This window comes from Schistocerca serialis, chromosome 3, assembly GCF_023864345.2.
Source record: "Schistocerca serialis cubense isolate TAMUIC-IGC-003099 chromosome 3, iqSchSeri2.2, whole genome shotgun sequence".
Taxonomy (NCBI): Eukaryota; Metazoa; Arthropoda; class Insecta; order Orthoptera; family Acrididae; genus Schistocerca; species Schistocerca serialis.
This window is the reverse complement of record NC_064640.1, coordinates 895680528-895700360: the sequence shown is the minus strand read 5'-3', so window position 1 is coordinate 895700360 and position 19833 is coordinate 895680528. Positions and strand designations below refer to the sequence as shown.

Genomic DNA, 19833 nt, shown 5'->3' with positions numbered 1-19833 from the left:
CTGTTGGTGGGAAACTGATGTGCCCTGACCCGGAATCCCCACTAGTAGTCTGGTGAAGCCCTGCAACCAAATTGAGAGGAAGATGGAAACTTCACAGGAAGTCCGCCCACAATATTGGCTCACACACATCAGCTATAACTAACTATGAAGTACATTTCTCATGTAGTGCTCTGTCCACTGTCTGTTCCACTGTTCCGAAGTGTGTGATGGGGGTGTTGTTGGTGGCATATAGTTGTGTGTTCAGCATTTCACATGTTGATTTAAATAAAGAAGCAGGTATTGTGCTCATCGCACTACCTTGCATATACACTGCGTCAATGCCCTCAAACAGAAATGTTTTGATCACCCTGTACGTAAATGGATGGAAACGATCTTCAGAGCTTACAAGTGTACCCTCTTCCATATACCATAAATACCCTGCAGGGTATATATTTAGACATAGGTGTAAATTGAACAAATGTGACTGAATCACAATGGTTGACTCTCATAGATTTATTGAATCTTACATGGAAAGTGTTGGAAAGATAGCTAGAAAACAGACATTATAGGCAAGAAGTTTAATCCTTTCTTAAGTATGTTACTGATTATCTTCAGTTCCCTTTTAGGGCAGATGAGGGTTAAATTCAAATAGGAATAAGAAGAAATGATTATTTGATGATTGGTTTAAATAATGATGTTCCACAAAGAGAAAACACTATTTCATTCACAGGACTGTGAGTAACCATCAACTGAATTTACACAGCTACTCTTAATTGTGTTATCAACCATTTTAAAAAATTAACTAGAAGCCCAAAATAAATTTCAAAGACTTAGTGCTCTAATAATAATTGAGTACAGAAAAACTTGGCACACACAAAATTCACTCCCCTCACACTAACCTTTAGACAGATTGAAACAGTTTGGCCAACTTGTTCAGTTTATTCTTTAAATTAAATTTAAAAAAATGTTTTGGGAAGCCCTTGGAAGTAAGTTTGTAAGATAAAGAAAGAATTTTATTTTATTCAAGTGCAATAGATTAGAATAACTTTAATTCATTAACTCTTATAATGTTATAATGCTAGTATGAATTATATCATATCTAAAAACGTATATCTTAAGAATCTGTGTGCAGGTACTCTTCAGTGACATAGAAGTGTTAAAATCTGTTATATTGCAGACAAGATATTTGGTACACTGTGATATATTTTTTATGACTGATGTATTCATGTAACTGACTCATTTCTGTACTAAATTTATATCCTATAAGTCACTGCAGACATTGCTTTTAGTCTCATTATTTTAATCATATCTTGTACCCCCACCCCCCTTTTTAAATCAGCTATTGAAAATGACAATGATGAGTAAATGTGTTGTGACACAGTTGCGAAAATACTGAGCTTTTTAAAGATGTGTCTTCAGGACATTCTAGGACTAACATCAGTTGTGTAATTCTTATTATAAGTTTTTTCCTTCTGAAAATGTTACCATTGTAAACTGATTTTCCCCAAAATGTGATTTCATTGTTAATTAGCAAATAAACACATGTAAGATAAAATTGTTCCTTGACTTGTTTGCAAGCTTATCAATGTTCTTGTTCTAGGTATCAAACAATCTGTGTATCCTGCAGACATGTCTCACTTCAATGATGGGCCGTTCAATAACAATGGATCAGTTGAGACAAGATGTAGGGTTGATGGTGGAAAAGATAACGCATGTTACTCTCATGTTTCGCAAAATTAAACTGCAGATGGAAGAATATGTCTGCTTAAAGGTCATCACAATGTTAAATCAAGGTAGTTACTGAAACCATAATTGTATTTAATGTGTGCTGTGTAATCTTACGAAGTCCCCTTTAAAGACAAAAATAAAATTAATCAAAGTAAAGTGGCTGGATGTATTTCAGCTAAAGTCATAACCACAGACCATGTCAGTTATAATTATTTGAATTCAACCACTTTCATAATACTTGATACAATTAAAATACGCATTTCAAGAGACAGTGCTCTCTCCAGATGGTTGACTCTCAGTTTACAGTGTACATTAAATATAATAAAATTAAAAAAAAAAACGTATTGGACTATGCTTCCACTTCTTATAGAAAATCATACAGTTCACACACTGCAACCATGCAGCCAGCAGACTGTGTTCTCTTCTTCAGTTTAGGGTACCAGGATTTTCTGCTGGAATACCACAGACTGAGTGTCAACAAGCTGATTGTGAGTAATTGAATTATATCAGGAGCTATTAAATAGGTTGAATGCAAATAATTATTACTTAAAGTATAACAAAATGCTACCTTACATCTGAAAAGTGGATAACATTAAAGCACAGACATTCTTTTGTGCATAATTTAATAGCCCTAGATTCTGGGGAAAAAAAATCTAGCTTTTGTTATTGTGTTATATTCATTTTTGCTATGTCAGAGTGGCCAGACATATAACAGTGAGTGTAAGTTTGTATCCTCACACATTTGTTTTATGGAAAAGTGCAGAGAACATGCTTCAAGTGAGCAACCTGTAAACTATAACTGCCAGCTATGAGAAGTTAATATGATTTATCAGTTCTGAAGAACATATAACTTAATGCTGTTATGCTGCTGTATTTCTATCAGTTTGCTACAATACATCATGTCTGCCAATCTATGATAAATAAATAACCAACTTGCTCATTCACTAACATTGGTGAGCCCTTGTACTTGCACTCACATGTCATGGTGCATGTTACAGATGTGTCCAATTTGTTACAGAATGCACTTTTCAGCATTGTCCACATAGACTGGGAAATGTAGTGTGACTTACATGTGGTCTACAGTGATCCATTCAGGGTGTAAAGGCTCAACAATATTATTAGATAGCATACATAACGTGCCCCCCCCCCCCCCCCCCAACACAAAAAATAAATAAATAAATCTATTTCAGTATCCAACAACTTAATCAAACTGTATTGACAGCATTGTGGAAAATTATCTATTCATCAGCTGTACAGAATTAATCAGTCCACTTCATAATGCCAGTGTCAAATGTCATAAACTAGTTAGTTCTGTATATTGGACAACCTTTTTTCTGTATACATTTACTAGAAAGTAATTTGTTCATATGTAACGTCACTGGGAGTGATAGGGACTAGAGATCTCTTAAGTTGTTGTGTGAATCAATACTATTACTGGACAGATATACTAAATTTCTTCACTCTTTAACCAGCAGCTAGGAGCAATATTGGACTGGTTTATGCCTGGACCAGTAAGGTAGGAGGAAGGTAGTGCTCAGATCTCCCCCACACCAATTTGCCCAATTCCATATGGGTTGGCAATTTTTGAGGCTGATGATTGGCGTATGACCAGCTGAACCACCAGTTGTGACTGATCACTGGGGCCTGAATTATCAGTTTGGGTGGAGGAAGAGGGGTGTGTGGTAAAAGAGGCTCTCCTTTGTGGGTTCCCACATCTGCTTACTGGAGACTTCAACAAACTACAGGGATGTGGCATGGTATTGGAGGCTGTAATGATGTTGGGGCATAGATGTGGATGGCAGAATGGGTGTGCATCTTCCAGCAGGCTTAGTAGCAGTCCTAAGGTTCTAGTTGTTGTGACTCCTTGACAGCTGTGTCTGGTGGCACTGTTTTTATTTATTTCTGTGGCCAGAACTGGTTGCAGTGGCGAATTAACTGATCCTGATTGGCCGTGAAATCAAAAAGTTGATGCCTCCTGTGGCCAGTTATGATACACTAGATCCATTACAGGATCTGGTCAAAGTTGCAAACCTAGACGTGGGAACTAGCTGGACACCACGGCTTTGTGTGCTGATTATGGACATGAAGCACCAAGCCCAGTGAGTTGAATTTTATATGCTTTTAGGCACAGGCAGGACAGATTGTATGTTCTATGGTAGCAGCAATACTTGACCGGTAGATGTAGATGTAGCTGTAGCTACTTTGTATGCCGTAATTGGAAACTCATTGTGGGTGTGCCACAAATTATTCTATACTGCAAAACATACATCATCACAGTGACCAAAGTCTGTATTAAGTCCCATAGGAGGGCAGAATAGGACCTATGCATTACTGTGTTGCATGGTAGGCCTATAATGGATTTCATAGTTTTAATAACTAAGGAACGAGGCCTATGGTTTCAGACATTCTGCTGTTTCTTGGGAAACATTGAGTGTGGGTTTAAAAGGGAAACTAGTGATTTATGGGCCATTAATAAGTGAAACTTGTTCCCTTAAAAGAGCACATGATTTTTAATAGCATATATATGAGTACTAAATCTTTCATCTCAATTTGAGAGTACTGAGCAGTGTTAAGAATGCAAATGCTGTATGTTGTTCCTTACTGTTTAGATGCTTGTGGGATAACACTAATGCCATATTGTGACTTGTCTGTCATGAGGAAGAGATGCTTCTCCTGTGTGAATGCCACTAGAAAGTAACAGATTTAAGGCATTTTTCAAATTCATAAATGCGTAATGATAGTTGTCAGACCACATAAAATTGACATCCTTTTCCATGTCTGATAAGTGGATCATAAATTTGGGATACTAAGCGTATGAACTACCCAAGGCAATTAACCTTACTAAAGAACTATTGTAGTTTTTGGGTGTGGGGAATTTGATGACCATGTCATTATATACTAGGATGCACACGATTCCATTCTTGCTCAAAATTTACCTTAGGTATTTTATACTAGGTGCAAAAAAACTACATTTATCCAACCAACAATGAAAGTGTTTCAATTGGAGTTGTGCAAATAATGCCTGGAAATTCTTTAAATGCTGTTCCCAGGTAGTTCCTGTTGCCAAAGTGTCATACAGGTAATTTGCACAATCAGAAATACCCTGAATGAACTGTTTTAGGTATCTTTGAAAGACCACTAATGACCCCAATGGTCTGCCTATGGGCTTGATGACACTTGAGTCTGATAATTTGTGTAATTCAACTTTCACAGGTTCTCTGTAACCAACAGGATGGTTCTCTGTAACAAACAGGACAGATCATGCTGTACAGAGCTGCAGTAGTACTGAAGGTTTAAGTGATATATGAGCTTAGGAAGTTTTTAGTACAGCCTAATGTTGGTTCAAAAAGTTGGTGGTAGTTTGAACATAGATTTTTTTGGTCATGAAACAGTGTGACAGTTGCAACAAGATTTACTGAATCATTAATTTAAAACCCAAAAAGAGTAAACATGTCCAGGTCAAAAATGTTAGCTGCTACAGGGGAACTGACAACAAGAATAGTTAGTTATTGAGCTACATTCTTGTACTTACTTGAATTGTGACCAGGCCACACATTTTCTGACTATACAAAAACCTCCTACATGTGAGACAGCCAGAGCAGCAGAAAACCCATCGTTCTGTTCCCCTGTGTCTGCCTCTAACTGCACTGCAAATTATTGATGTTCAGGGTAAACCTTACCTTATGACAAGTGGTATCACAGCAAGAGCAGTGATGCCACCCATCCCTACTGCCTCAATCTGGAAACAATTTTTGCAGCTTAGAACTGTGGAAATATGTAGGCTGTGAGGAGGTGGTTGGGCAACTTTTACATGTTGCTAGTGGTGTTGCAAGTAATGCGTGTTGTGCTAAATGGTCTCTATTTGGCAATCTACTGAGACTAGGTGGGTGGGTGGGTGGGTGGGAGTTACTAGCTACTGTTAACCTATCACAATTCACCTGAATACTATGTAAAAGTGACCCAAATGATAACAAAGATGATGGTGAGTGTCCATATGATGTTGACTTCGCCTTCTTTGACTATATAACCAAATTGATACATATGCTAATGGATACTAAAGTAGAATGAAGTAATGAACAGTCTTGTATTGTCTAATACTGATAAACTTGTCCCATGTTTAACATTGTCAAATACGTGTATATTTTAGAATATCAAGTTACTTCATTTGTGAAGTAACTGCAGAAGACTACTTCAGTGATGTCTTGTAATGTCTGGAATCATTTGGAAATCTTCCTAGTATGCATGTGGTGATAAATTCATTACATAAATCTGCTCTTGACTCTGTGTTTATAAAGCTGCAACTGTTTTTCATATCTAAATGTTTGACGTGTGCCACCATTTCCTGTTAAAATTGTTAATGTAGCTATGAAAATAGTTCTGTGTTATTCTTCATTAACACAGTGACTATTTACAATATATTAGGACGTATTTAAAATAGCTACATTTACATTTTACTCCTTTCTAGGTCGAGGTAGCACGACGGAACTGGAAGCAATTCAGGAGCGGTATACTATGTGTCTCAGAAGTTTTGTGGAAAACAAATTTCCACAGCAGCACTCTCGTTTCCACGACCTTATTCTGCGGTTACCAGAGGTTTGTCAGATAATTATTTCTCATAATTTATTAAGTCTTATTCGTGGCCTATGAAACAGTTTTGTAAGAAATGTAAACGTTAAAAAATAGTCACTAATTAGTCTGCAGAGTTGGAGAGAAGAACAGGAAACTTTCATTGTTGTAGTTCCTAGCAGTGGTGGTTATTTGTCACTGGCTTCCTTTGAGCTTCATATGTTCTAAAATACTTGCATCAGTAGTAGTCATGATCATGGCCTTAGCCATAATAACTCTAGATCTGAAATCTTGAAAAAAGCATACTGTTTAGGAACATGCTTCTTAATATAAATTTCAGGCATTTATTGCTGATTTTTTAATCATTCACTGCTCTTAACAAGTAGGAAGTAGATCACTGACTATGGCTCCAGTTCTGTGCTCTGCACTGATGACAAAAAGATTGATTTTAAATGCCATCAGTCCGGTCATCAAAATATGGAAGACTTTGGACTGTAAAACATTGTATTCAGGGCACATCATGGGAGATTTTAATGTGAAATTGTATCCTAGTGTGTGTGTGTGTGTGTGTGTGTGTGTGTGTGTGTGTGTGTGTGTGTCAGTCAGTCATGGGCTTAGAGGGAGACAGTAGCTGTACGAGATAGGAATGGAGGAGGAACAGACAGGAATTGCAAGGGATAGGAATGCAACACAATAGCACTGGAACTGTTCACAGTTTACACTGATGATGATGATGATGATGATGATGATGATGATGATGTGGGGAAATATATGCGGGGCAGGTGACAGAATAGTGGAGAGGGGGATTGTGGGGAAGAGAAATGGGTGCAGAGAATTAAGAGAGATTAAGGCCAGGAGAATTACAGGAGCAAAGGATGCATTACAAGAATAAATCCCATCTCTGTAGTTTGGAAAAGTGGATCCAGATGGCACAGCTTGTGAAGCAACCACTTAAATTGAGAATTTTGTGCTCGGAAGAGTGTTCTGTCACTGGCTGGTCGGTGACAGTTTGGCAGTAAGTCATTTGTTGGGTGGACTGTAAGATGGTGGTCGTGGTCATGGTCATATAAAATGCTGTGCAAAAACTTCAAAATAGCTGGTATATGACGTTGCTGCTTTCACAGAAGACCCTGCTTCTGCCTGGGTAGGATAAGCCTATGACAGGACTAGAATATGTCTTGCCAGATGGGTAAATTGGACAGGTCTCAAATCTGTATTTTCCACAGGGATATGACCGATTGTATCGATGAACTGGGAGTGGGTGTGGCTTACAAATGGACCAGTTGGAACAACTGAACCATCTCCTCCATCAGGGCTGTGCCTATTATTGTGCCTGGAAATGAGGGCCCTGCTACCCACAATTCTGTCCACCCATGGTATTCCGCTGCCTACCTGACCTACAAAATATCCTGTGTAGTTGGCATAGGGATGCACCAAAACACAGCACGTCACCCCAGTCTATTTGCTAAACTGCAGTCTCAGAACAATGTAGTAGAGTTGTGTGAGTGTCTCAAAAAGGGATTCATCTGAAATATTGAACATTTTTCAGTCTTTTTCATGTGTCTGTTGATGAATCAATGCCTCTACTACTTTCTGTGTTGTTGCTTTTACTCCTAAATTATTTTTGAAACTAAGTAATGCACATCCAAATTGTAATTAAGGAAAATATGGATAAATAAATTGCCCAGCAGCCTCTGTAAAAATGTGTATGAAGTGCACACTATGAAAGTGTACAGTAGAAAGCAGAAGCTAAATCAATCAGTAATGAAGACATTAGTTCTATGAATTTGCAAAGAGGGCAGTTGCCAGATTAAGAGAGTAGTAGTAGTTGGTAGTAATTGATGCAAACCGTAGAAAGAGAATATGATTTTTTTTTTTTGGGGGGGGGGGGAGGGGGGGGGGGCGAGAAAGAAATGAGAAATCAAGAGAAAAAAGGAAATGAATGACTGAGAATGAGTTTCACAGTGATTAGAAAAGAGACTGAGATTACAAAAAACAGGAAAGATTGAGCTGCAGATCTGAACTCGTAGTCTTCAAAAGTAATGTCAGTTTGCCAAAAAGACAAAATGAACTCCCATGATTCTGCTGCTGGCTTAGTGACTAATGTCTGAAGCAACTTACTGATTCTAATTGCTCCTTATACACATTCATTTTTGTTGGAATTATAATAATAGCAAATTATGTTACTATTATTCTTACAATTTGAGTAATCAGATTCAGTATGTATATGCCAGTTTAGTACAGTTCTGTTGGCAGAATTCTTTGTGCAACAAGTATACTGAGTTAATAATGAGGTCACAGTAGATATGCAAGGAGCGAGCATGGGGACAAATTTTTATCAAGGGCAGTCATGTGCAAAAGCACATCCTTGTATTGAATGTGGTGTGAATGTTGTAAAATCTAGACAAATATATAATACAATCTTATGCAAGACAATGGTAGAAATTTGAACACAATTAATTCTCTGTTTTGCCCATGATATCTCAGTTACATATATCTATCCAAATGAGTAACATTGGTAGCATTGTAATTTATACAAAACATTATTTTGTCTCATTTCTCTTCACCTTAAGACAGTTAATCATACTCTGTTTTCTCCTAGACTGCGAATTTGTTTAGTATTTTGAGAAGAAAGTGAGAAGCTTTCTGTGAGTGAAAACTTATACACTGACTAGGTGATAGATCTTGCTGTATCAGGAGGATATTGTATTGATTCTCAGCTCACCATTTTGGAAGCCATTTATCATTCTGGCTTCCTCTTACAGCCATTGGTCCATTGACATTTAAAAAAAGAGAGAACAGATATTGTCTTGTGAGACAAGTTAGTATGTAGCTTGTTTGCTGACCACTCAGACTGTGTATTGGAAGTGTTGCCTGATTCTTTCGTTCTTTATCTGAAATATGACAAGTTTGCACCATCTCTGGTTAACTCAAATCAAAGCCAAGGGCATTCCACATACAGTAATGGTTATTAGCTCAGACTTTATGTTGACTGTTTGCATTGCAAGTGATAGGAAACAGCACAGTAGGTAAAAAGGTGGTAAGCTGTCCATGCACAAATTTTTAGAAAGTTAGTGCTTAGAAAATCAGTGCTGAAAAATCCAAATATTTGGCATCACACTAATGAATGTATTTTTCAGGTAAGTAAACATTATTGCTTAAAGCTGTTTGTTGCTATCCACTCATTAATGTGCAGAATGTATGGGGCACTGCATATGTAACACATAGCAGTGCATATCTTAAGCATATGTTTGTGCAAGTAGATCTACTCTTGTTAGTATTCTGCTTTTGGTAATAGCTGTGATGCAGGATTGTCAATGGTTCTGATGTGGACATCATAGGTTATTCACCTGAAACCTAGGCACACGTAAGGGACAGATAGGATGTCTGACATTATGATAAGGTGTAACTACAGCAGCAGTTAATTTGAGTATGTCATAGAACTGCACAGGGATCAAACCAACATTTTACTTTATTTATATAGTTCTTGGTTTATAGTACCAACAGAAGCAGTTACTTTCTGAAGACTGAAGTTCTGTTAGATAGAATGGCTGTGCTGTGCTTTATAAAACTGTAGAGGCCATGAGTGTGACCCCTACTGTGACAGGGCTAAACTGGGTTGGCAGAGGCCAGGAGGCCGAAATTACCCCCCATGGGCAGGGTTAGCAGTGTAGTGGTGAGTGGTAGTCATCTGATGTATCATTGTAGTCACAACATTTGTTAATCACTCATCAACTACAACAGTCATGATGATAATTGGAGAGGCCAACATCACCCAGATTTGTGTCGAAGGTGGCCTGCAAAGAGGTGCGACCGTCAACAAGTTGTTGGGGGCACATAGCGTCATTACAATTTATAGAGTAATGACAGCAGAAATACTGCAAACACACTGACAGTAGCACTGGATGACAGCCTGCAATACAGACAAGAGGCTGCACTGGACAGGGTGTGCTTAGATGTGCAGAATCATGCCATGGGCCCTGCGTTGGTAGATGGCTCGCAGCAGCAGCAGTGTCTGCCCACACAAGCAGAAGCAGGCAACAAGGATTTTGTCCACATAAGTAAAGGTGGCTGAGCGGCTGCATTACCCCATATTTGAACTGTAGGCCACCAGGTGGCCCACCAGTTGGAGGGCGCTAAGCCCACAGCACTGTCCTTAGTGTGAGCAGCAGGGCCACAACTAACAGCAGCAGGGTACAGAGGTGGAGACTTGTTGATGCACATACACTAGTAGACCATCTTAGGTCCCCCTTTTGGAGCTGGTGGCTGACAGTACCATCCCTCTGAACTAGAAATGAGAAGTATTTATTTGGGTGTGGCTTGTCCTTGTTTTGCTAAAGCATCGGTTTCTATCACACAAGCTATAACAGAACAGTGGGTTGGATGTCAAGCAACCAGATCACCCACACTGCAGCAGCTCCATCTTTCTCTTGCTTCAATGCTATTACATCTCTGGTCCCTCCACTTGTCCGCAGCGTGTGGTAACCATCTCAACACCTCAGAAACAGTACCTGTCATATCAGCGGGTAGCCCCTGATGTAACTTCACCTCGCTGGTCTGAATTGACCCTCTTCTGCAGCGTCTTGCATTATCTGTAGAAGGTGTGTGTATTTTACTCAGTCATACCTTTAAATTATTTGCGGTGCAATGTGCTTCTTCCTTCAGAAGATCCAGCACACTGAATTCAGCTCAGAGCAATTCCACTATGTCTTGATACATATTTTAAAAGTTGACAATTATATACAATAAATTGGTTCCTCATTTACACTAGTTCAGCTTAAACCACAATGTTCATTGGCTGTTTCTTAATTATAAATGGTACTTTCTGTAATTAGTCTGCTGGACTTTCCTTTCCTCTCTAAAGGACTCATGATTCTGTTTTATCATCACTTACAAATAGTACATCACCAAATTCTCTTTCGTTGTCAAATTCATCAGCAATCATTTAACAATAAATAGTTCTGCTCAATTTTTTCTTATGCATAGCATTTCTTCTTGTACATCCAGCAGCTTCTTACCTAATTCGTACTTAACTAAGCATTTAGTCTTATGTCTGTCTGGTGGTTTCTGTGCTCTTTGCTTTGGTATACCATCCAGAACTTTGTCCTTTAAACAAAAGTTACCTTTACTTTTTCTCCAAAAATACGTACTTAAATCTGTGCTTATACAACAACTACAGAAGGTACTACCACACACAACACAGTGGTCAGTAGTTTCACTTACTCCCTTTACTTAAACACTAATTACAGATAGACTACTTGTTGCAATGCCATTCTTTCTTTTACCTTGCTCATCAAAACCAACTTCCTATCTTAAAGATGTCATATGCAGTTTAGGTAGTTCTACTTTCATGATAATAGACCCTTACCACAACATGTCATTTGTAGCAGTCTCCTTCAACTGAAACAATGTCTTCCTGATTTCACCTGCGTGCTGCCAAAGAACAATTACATGATGTTTTTTTCTTACCCTCAGTACCTGTGACACTACAAGTCTTATCAGCTTTTTTATGGTGATCGCATACACATTCCTGAAAGGATTCTGTCTTTTTGGCTCAATCATTAGCCTTGCAAACCTTTCCTCTCTCTTCTCTTCCTCAGTCCTCTTCTGAGGAGGCGATGCCCCTACAGGTAGTGATGAATTTGCGTCGTTTGAAAGTGAGTGAGTCTGTACTTGTTTATTATCCTCACAATTTGCAACGTAACTAACAGCAGTACCTTCCTGTGCATACTTCATAGTATCTATAACAAAATTACTGTATGCAGTTCCGCAGTTCCAATCTGCACAACCCAAAAATCATTTGAAAATGTATAGCCCTGTGGAGCCCAGGCTCTGTGGTATCTAAACAACCACCATTATCACCCAGTGGCATAGATACCACTATTGCACATGTGTAAGTATCAACCATATTGCTAATTACACACTCATCTGCTTCAGTGCAGCACACAGTTACTGTATCTGATACTACAGCTACTTCAGACTCTGCTTTTCCCCAAGATATTAGAGCTGATAATTCTACATTACTCTTCGTAATTTCTGCAATACCAGAATTATGTGCATCTATTAAACTCGGCTTCTTTCTCCTTATTTCATGCTCCCACACAAGCACTCTTGCTTCTTAATCTTTGATGCTCCCTCAAAATTCTAATATTATTTACTGCTGGAGAAACATACTTGACATTTTCATTCCACCAAGCTTCATATTCTTGTCATATTTTCTCCACTTCTTCTGGAGCAATTGGTCTATGCCAGTCTTATTTCCTTTCCTTCTTGACTTTTACTTTCTCTACTATATTTGCCTAGTGTGCTTCCAGAGCCTTATTTACTTAGATGTATTCGCATTGTTTGCTTGCAACTGAGCTGCTTGAGCTGCTAAAAGTTGCAAAGTTTCATCCAGGGTAGTCCCATGTGATATTGCCTCTTGAACAGTTGTACAAAAAACCTCATTACAGAGAACAACATTAAATGACGATGATGATGATGATGATGGCTCTTAAATATATTGCTAATGCAACACTTCTTCTTATAAATTAATCTTTCCACCTGAATACCTACTTATGACTAAAAATTACATACTTAAGCATAATAAGCCATACCCCTTGCTCAAAGCCAAATATATTGCCCATTCCAACTGACACAAACTAACACACATGTTGTATTATTTTCAGAACACTACCTAAGTTCACTTTCCTCATGCTGTACATACAATTACAATTAAGCACTTGTCAAAAACCAGTTGGCTCTCCATGACAATAGCAGTCAAACAAAAACACAAAAAAGTACTGAACTCGTCATGCTGCATGTGGATGAAACTGCAGCCCTGTAGTTGACAAGCCATCTTCTCCAGGGATGTCAGTTGGTGAAGTTCCTCTGTCAGTGAACAGTAGAGGTGGTAGAACTTCTCTACCACCAGTTGTTGAGGCTGATGGTGTGATCTCTACTGTAGTGCGGTTGAATCTGGTTGACAGAGGTCAGGAGGGCAGTATTTCACCACCCTGGGTGGGCTAGCAGTGGAATGGTGAGTGGATATCTGTAGTTGCCTCATGAATCTTCATGAAAATGCCTTTGTTTTCATTTATCATTCGCCAACTAAAACAGTCATTATGGTACTTGGAGAGGCCAACATTACCTGACCATAAGTGGGGTGGCCTGCAAGGAAGAGCGGCCGTCAACAGATGGCCCAATGGCATGCAGCATCATATGGCCAGTAGAGTGATGACAGCAGTGTTGCGGCAAGGACAGGAATGGTGGCAGCCCACAGTACAGACGAAAGGCTGCCCAAGTGCACAGGACAGGGTTTGCTGAGGCACACAGAATCTTGCTGTGGATCCAGCATGGATGAGATGGCTCGCAGCAGCAGCAGTAGTGTCTGCCAACACGATCAGTGGCAGGCAGCTAGGAGTTTGCACACACAAGCAAAGTTGCTGAGTGGCTGGACAGCCCAAGGCTTGAACTGGAGGCCACCAGGCGGCCCACCGTTTGGAGGGTGTCAAGTCCATAGCATTGGTCTTAGTATGAGCCGCAGCTAACAGCTGTATGGTTGGTCCACTAGACCATAGTAGGTCCCCTCTTGGGTCTGGTGGCTGACAGCCAGCCATTCGTCTGACTAGAGATGAAAAATGTTTATACAGGCTTGACCTGCCGTTGTTTTGTTAAAGCATCAATTTCTGTCACTCAAGCCTTGACAGAATCATGGCTCAGATGTCAAGCAAGCAGGTCACCCACCCTGCAGTACCTCTGTCTTCCTGCTGAATCAATACTATTATGGCTCTGGTTCCTTGGCTTGGCTGCAGCCAGTCTCAGTGCCCCACAGACAGAATTTGTCAGCTCACCTGGCTAACCTGTACTGGCCTGCTTCTATAGCCTCTTGTGTTAGCTGTGGAAGGTTTCTCAGTTTTACTCAGCTGTGCCCAATAAATTATTTGTGGTGTACAAGATAATATGTTAGTGGCAGCTGTCAAAATTTGGGCTGGTTCTTTAGACTTAAAAGCTTTTGTAAAGGTCATGGAAAGGCCATGAGAGAATTGTTATATAAATTTGGGAACGATTAATAATGTTACTGTATGCCGAGATAAAACTGAAACAAAATATGTAAAATATCCTCTTCAGGTAGTGATGTTTAGCAGTGAGCAGTCAAAGAAAATTTTGGAGCTGGATAAAATTTATTATGTTTTTGGATGTATATGTTGCAGGAAAGATTTATCATCTTATATATCACAGTAAAATGTGTCATTTGTGGATGAGGGTTACCTGTTGATTTTGTATTTACTGCATATTTACATGTAGCCTTCACAGAGACAGAGATGGTAATATGGAAATAAAATTTTATTGTTCTACCTGTTTGTAATGTCATTAACAGATTTTAAGATGCACAATGGAAATTTGATAAGGATACCAGTCAGAATACACATAAGATTTTAAAGCATGAGGTACAAGATGGAGATTTACTACAAAATTCATTTTATGGTAAATCTGACATAAAATTTGAAAGTTAGAAATTGACCAAGTTGTTGTGGTTGTTGTTGTTGTTGTTGTTATTGTTGTGGTTAAAATACATGACTCAAATGTAGAAGAGTGGAATCCGAATTTGTTTACTCATCCATATTTACCTTTCTTGCAGTTTCTCTACACCTTTGGGTAGGTTGAAAATCAGGCCTGAATAGCTAAGTCATTAAGAGCCATGTCTGTAGTACCAGTGTGGCATACAGCTTCAGTTCATTCTGGAGTTTCATGTTTTTCATAATAACTGGCGATAATGATATGATGTCACTCCCAAAATCTTTGAAGACATTTAGTGAAACACTCATTTAATTCAGTGCTTTTATGTTGCAGGTACAGTCAGCAGCTACTTTACTGCTGGAAAGCAAAATGTTTTATGTTCCGTTCCTCCTGAACTCTGCCATTCAAAGGTAGTACATCAACAAAGCAGATAGCAGTATTTACGAGCAGAACTGTGACAATCGATCGAGGACTAGTGACCGTAATGTGACTATTAAATCTAAAATATGTATTTGCACTTCACAGAAATCTCTCTCAGACTTTTATGATACAAAAAAGTGAGATAGATAGTTGCACTACTGCTATGTAATACTTCTTCCCAGTCTCTGGAAATAGTGTGGTTTTGTTGAGCAGCTGCAAGATGAGGCCAGTGAGGAAACTGAATCAGTTACCATAACCATTACTGGAGAAGGCTTTTGTACTGGTTGCCAATTTGAATAAAAAATAAATATTTGATTTTACGAGTCAGATATGAACTGTTAGGGAAGAACGTACTAGAATTTATTCATTAATAAAATTGTTACCATATTGAGAATAGACTGCTGTTTCATGAAGACTGGTGTTTTAGCCTTTGCCAGGCTGAAATTATACAAGAAAAGCATTCAAAGGCTAAAGTGAGACTAAGTTAGATTAATCGTAGGAAAAAAGTAATTTACAAATAAGAAGTATATTTTGCAGAAGACACATGTGGTAATGAGATGCCTGTATCTCATATATATGTATATGTTTACTATTAATGACAGAGCAGACATGTGATGGAAGCCACATTTATAAATGGGTGAATGACCATTTAAATTCCTATACTGTTGTTACCATTACAGTTTGTTGGAAAACATTGTTGTAACCAAAGTATTCTTACGCTGCCTTAAGTTACCGGAGACCTCCCAGAAGGGACATAATTTAAATTCTAATTAAAATGGCTGAAATGACATTTGCCCCTGTATAGTATTCTCAGTTTCAATTTTTTCTGTTATACTGTTATAGTGATATTTCCATTTACCATTTACAGTAGTACTTCACTGAATGAATGACATAATACCATTTAGCGCACTATTACTTTGGTATAACTTCTCTTAATTTTGGAGTAATGTCAAAGCGAAACAGTAAAGACTCTCATTCTTAAAATAAAAATAGGAAGTTACCAGCATCATGCAAATGTAATTTTAAGAAATATGTTCCTTTTTTTATAATTAAACAATTATTTTGAATGGAATATTGAAGTATTGTATAAATGATTATACAAATTTTTCTTCTTTTTTGTTTTTATTTGTTTGTGTACAGGAGATGGCACATTACACTGATTTAAAGGGATGAACCCTTTAAACACTACAGTCTGTAAAGATTTTTGGGTCTCTGTCACAAATATTAGATTTGACAATGACAACTCATCCGACAGAATAAAAACATTGAAGTACAAAAAATGAAACTAAAAAATTTTGGTACAAAAGGATTTTGACAGAAATAATTTCCACAAATTAATGTAATTGTATGCTTTGAATGGCATTACTTTTGTGAAGTAATGTTGTAGATCATTACTATTTGAAATTTTTTTAATGCCTGCAAACGTTAGTAATTTATGGATGTACAAAATTGCCTTTATAATTCTATATAGACACTGTATATTGTTTTGTGTTTGGAACTTTCCATAACTTCATATTAGTTGAATTTCAGGTTATAGTTGTTTGTTACATTCTTTTAAATATTTTTGATTTTATTACCAAAAGGCACAAATGGAATGCTAATGCTGTTAATGCCTTTGTGGCACTGCTTCAAAAATATGTTTGTAACTATCTAAAGTTAAGCAAATGTTTTGACTCTCATTAAATGAAATGAAGAAATACGTGGTGCTAGGTCTCCAGAGAGAAATAAATTTGGTTAACAGTCTTTTAATGACTATAAATGATTAAAATGTAAGATTAAAAAAGAAACTAATGTGAAGCTTTGAAAAAGCTCCTGTTGTTGCCTTGTGTTGTTCAGAATTATAAAGTGTTATCAATTGCATGTCATTGTTATCTGAAATGTAAATAATATGTTAGTATATTTGAAAGTTTTATTTTAAAGAATGACAGTATCTGAAAGGAGTTCTGGTGTACTTCAAAGAAGTCTGTTTTTAATGCAAAATAGCCCAGAGAACCTAAACATATACAGTTTGTTTAATGAGTATGGAGAGTACTCAATTACATTTTAACCACATTTGGTATCACTACATTTCAAGCAATGCTGCCATGAAAACAAAAATGTGAATGTGTACAGTTTTTCATAATACCAGAGTACTTAATCAGTCACAAAAAGTGTACACATGGGTAATAGTTTTACCCATTGTTTTCCAAATCCAAAAATGTTGAATAAATAAAAAACTTTTAAAGCTTTTGTTAACCCGGTTAGATTGTATCTCTGATATGTTACATCATCCTTGTTTAAGAAACGAGCATCAGAAGAATATTTCTACAGTGACATTATTTAGTGGTCTTGTGTGAAACAACTCGTAACTTAAAATTATCAGTAAAATTTTGTTGCATCTCTGTATGTAAGCCTGTCTCACATGATAGTGTTTTGATCTTCCTCAGAATAAACCTGGTACAATGCAAATTAATGTATTTTATATTAATAATATAAATGATCTCAACAGTTGAAACCTTTAAAGTCGTATTCTACATCTACATTTATACTGTACAATCCACTTTTCAATGTATGGTGGAGGGTATCTAATATTTGTGGCAAAACATTATAATCTCATACTGTGATGATCCAGAATTTGTGCGAATATACAGTTTTACCCTCTTTCCAACCTGCATTTTAAGTCTCTCTTAATCCTCCTCTCCCCTTCCCCTACCCCTTCATCCTCCTCCTCCCACCCCAACCCCCACCCTACACTCATTCCATCCTCACTGCCCCACCTTCACTCAGTACTGCAGCTCCCCTTTTGCTAATTCAAATTTCAAAATTTTATTTCTGTGGGCTATTTTGGCCCCTGTTTCAGCTTTTTTCATAATTTTACTTGTAAATGCTGGTCATCACATTAACTATCTAACCCATTGTAGCTATACCAGTCATTTGTCAACCATGTGTCATGAGAATTAACAGACATAAAAGCTACACTATGTAATGACAAAATTGTGAGAAGGGTAGTTGCTACTCACCATATAGTGGAGATACTGAGTCGCAGATAGGCACAACAAAAAGCGTGTCGGAAAGTGAACTTTCGGCCAACAAGCCCTTGTCAAAAATACGTGTGTACACACACACACACACACACACACACACACACACACACACACACACACAAAAATCATGCACATATAACCACAGTTTCTGGCAGCTGAAGCCAGAAGTTGAGTGTGGCTTCAGCTGCCAGAGACTGTGGTCGTGTGTGTGTGTGTGTGTGTGTGTGTGTGTGTGTGTGTGTGTGTGTGTTTTGTCTATTTTCAACAAAGGCCTTGTTGGCCAAAAGTTCACTTTCCAACAGTCTTTTTGTTCTACCTTTCTGCGACTCATTATCTCTGCTCTATGCTAAGTAACAACTATCCTTTCCATAATATTGTTACAGTATGTAGTGAGTTCTTCATGTGTGTCATCTGTGTGATGTAATAGTGACATAAACTTTCTCTAAAATGTGATTATGCCAACATGACATTTTATTATTAGTTTCATAAATGTTCCATTGCCATAGCCAATAACATGCAAAAACTTGGCTGGTAGATATTAAAAATAACTGAAGGCTTTGTGTTGTTTAGCTCAATGAATTGTGGTCTTTTTTTCAGTTTCTTAGTGATTCTCTCTTTTTTTCCTGTGTGTGTGTGTGTGTGTGTGTGTGTGTGTGTGTGTGTGTGTGTGTGAGAGAGAGAGAGAGAGAGAGAGAGAGAGAGAGAGAGAGAGAGAGAGAGAGAGGAGAGTGTGTGAGTGCTTCAGTGAATGACCATGAATGTGAGCAGTAATATAGTAACATGTGTGTCTTTCATTGAAAAAAAAGAAAAAAAAAACTGGTCATTTTGTGTTCAGGTAGTGACCATTCAAACTTGCTATATAGTTTCTCACTTTGAGTTAAAATTTTGCTTTTGTATCAAGTAATACAGTTTTAGAACACATTTTGTTTAGGATGTGCTTGTGATGTACTATGTTACAGTAGTACAGTGAGAATAATTTTGTGAACAGTTACAAAATACTGCATTTAACTCAGTGTGCCAGCAGTTAGTCAGTGTTGGACATTTACACAGATTTAAAGTGAACCGTGGTGTCATATGACTGTTTTAAGTGTTACCATTTTTTGTTTCTGTTAATAGAATATTATCCATAGTAAAGTGCCTTGTGAAATTCTCTTGATTTGTGGATGATTTTTGCATTTTTGTATCCATATTTCAATTTAAAAGCTGCAGCTCTCCAGTTTATGCTGATGTTTAAAAATCCTTAACAGTTACTGTGGCCTGTTATGTAGACATGAAACAATGCAGGTATGAAACACTAATTTTAAATATTTAGTTGAAAAAAAATTCATACAATGTTGACAGTAATTAGTTGTGGTATATTCATAATTAAAAAAGGATTTCAGGTGAACATCTTTCTAGTGTACCTGATACTCTTTTTTTAATTGAGAAATTAGTCATCTTGTTATAACATGGGGTTTCAGAGGAAGACTTCTCAATGAATAAATAACATCAGTAACCTTGTAGAATTTCAGGTTAGCCCAGATCTAGCTACAGTTGTAGCCAAACAGTCTTGTTTGAAGTTCTTTGATATGTCCATCTTGAACATATTCCAGGGTGGTTCAATGATCCAACATTTGTT

At 37.6% G+C, this 19833-nt stretch overlaps 1 protein-coding gene across 1 annotated transcript in view; it reads left to right on the top strand.

Annotated features, from left to right (window-relative positions):
* Positions 1-19348, top strand: part of LOC126471302 (hormone receptor 4-like) — a 223521-nt gene extending 204173 nt beyond the window's left edge. Inside the window, exons 12-14 of the mRNA XM_050099423.1 lie at positions 1580-1772; positions 6173-6300; positions 15106-19348. Of these exons, the coding sequence (XP_049955380.1) occupies positions 1580-1772; positions 6173-6300; positions 15106-15186 (402 nt within the window). The 3' untranslated portion in view covers positions 15187-19348. The remainder of the gene's footprint in view (positions 1-1579; positions 1773-6172; positions 6301-15105) is intronic.
* The last annotated feature ends 485 nt before the right edge of the window (positions 19349-19833 follow it).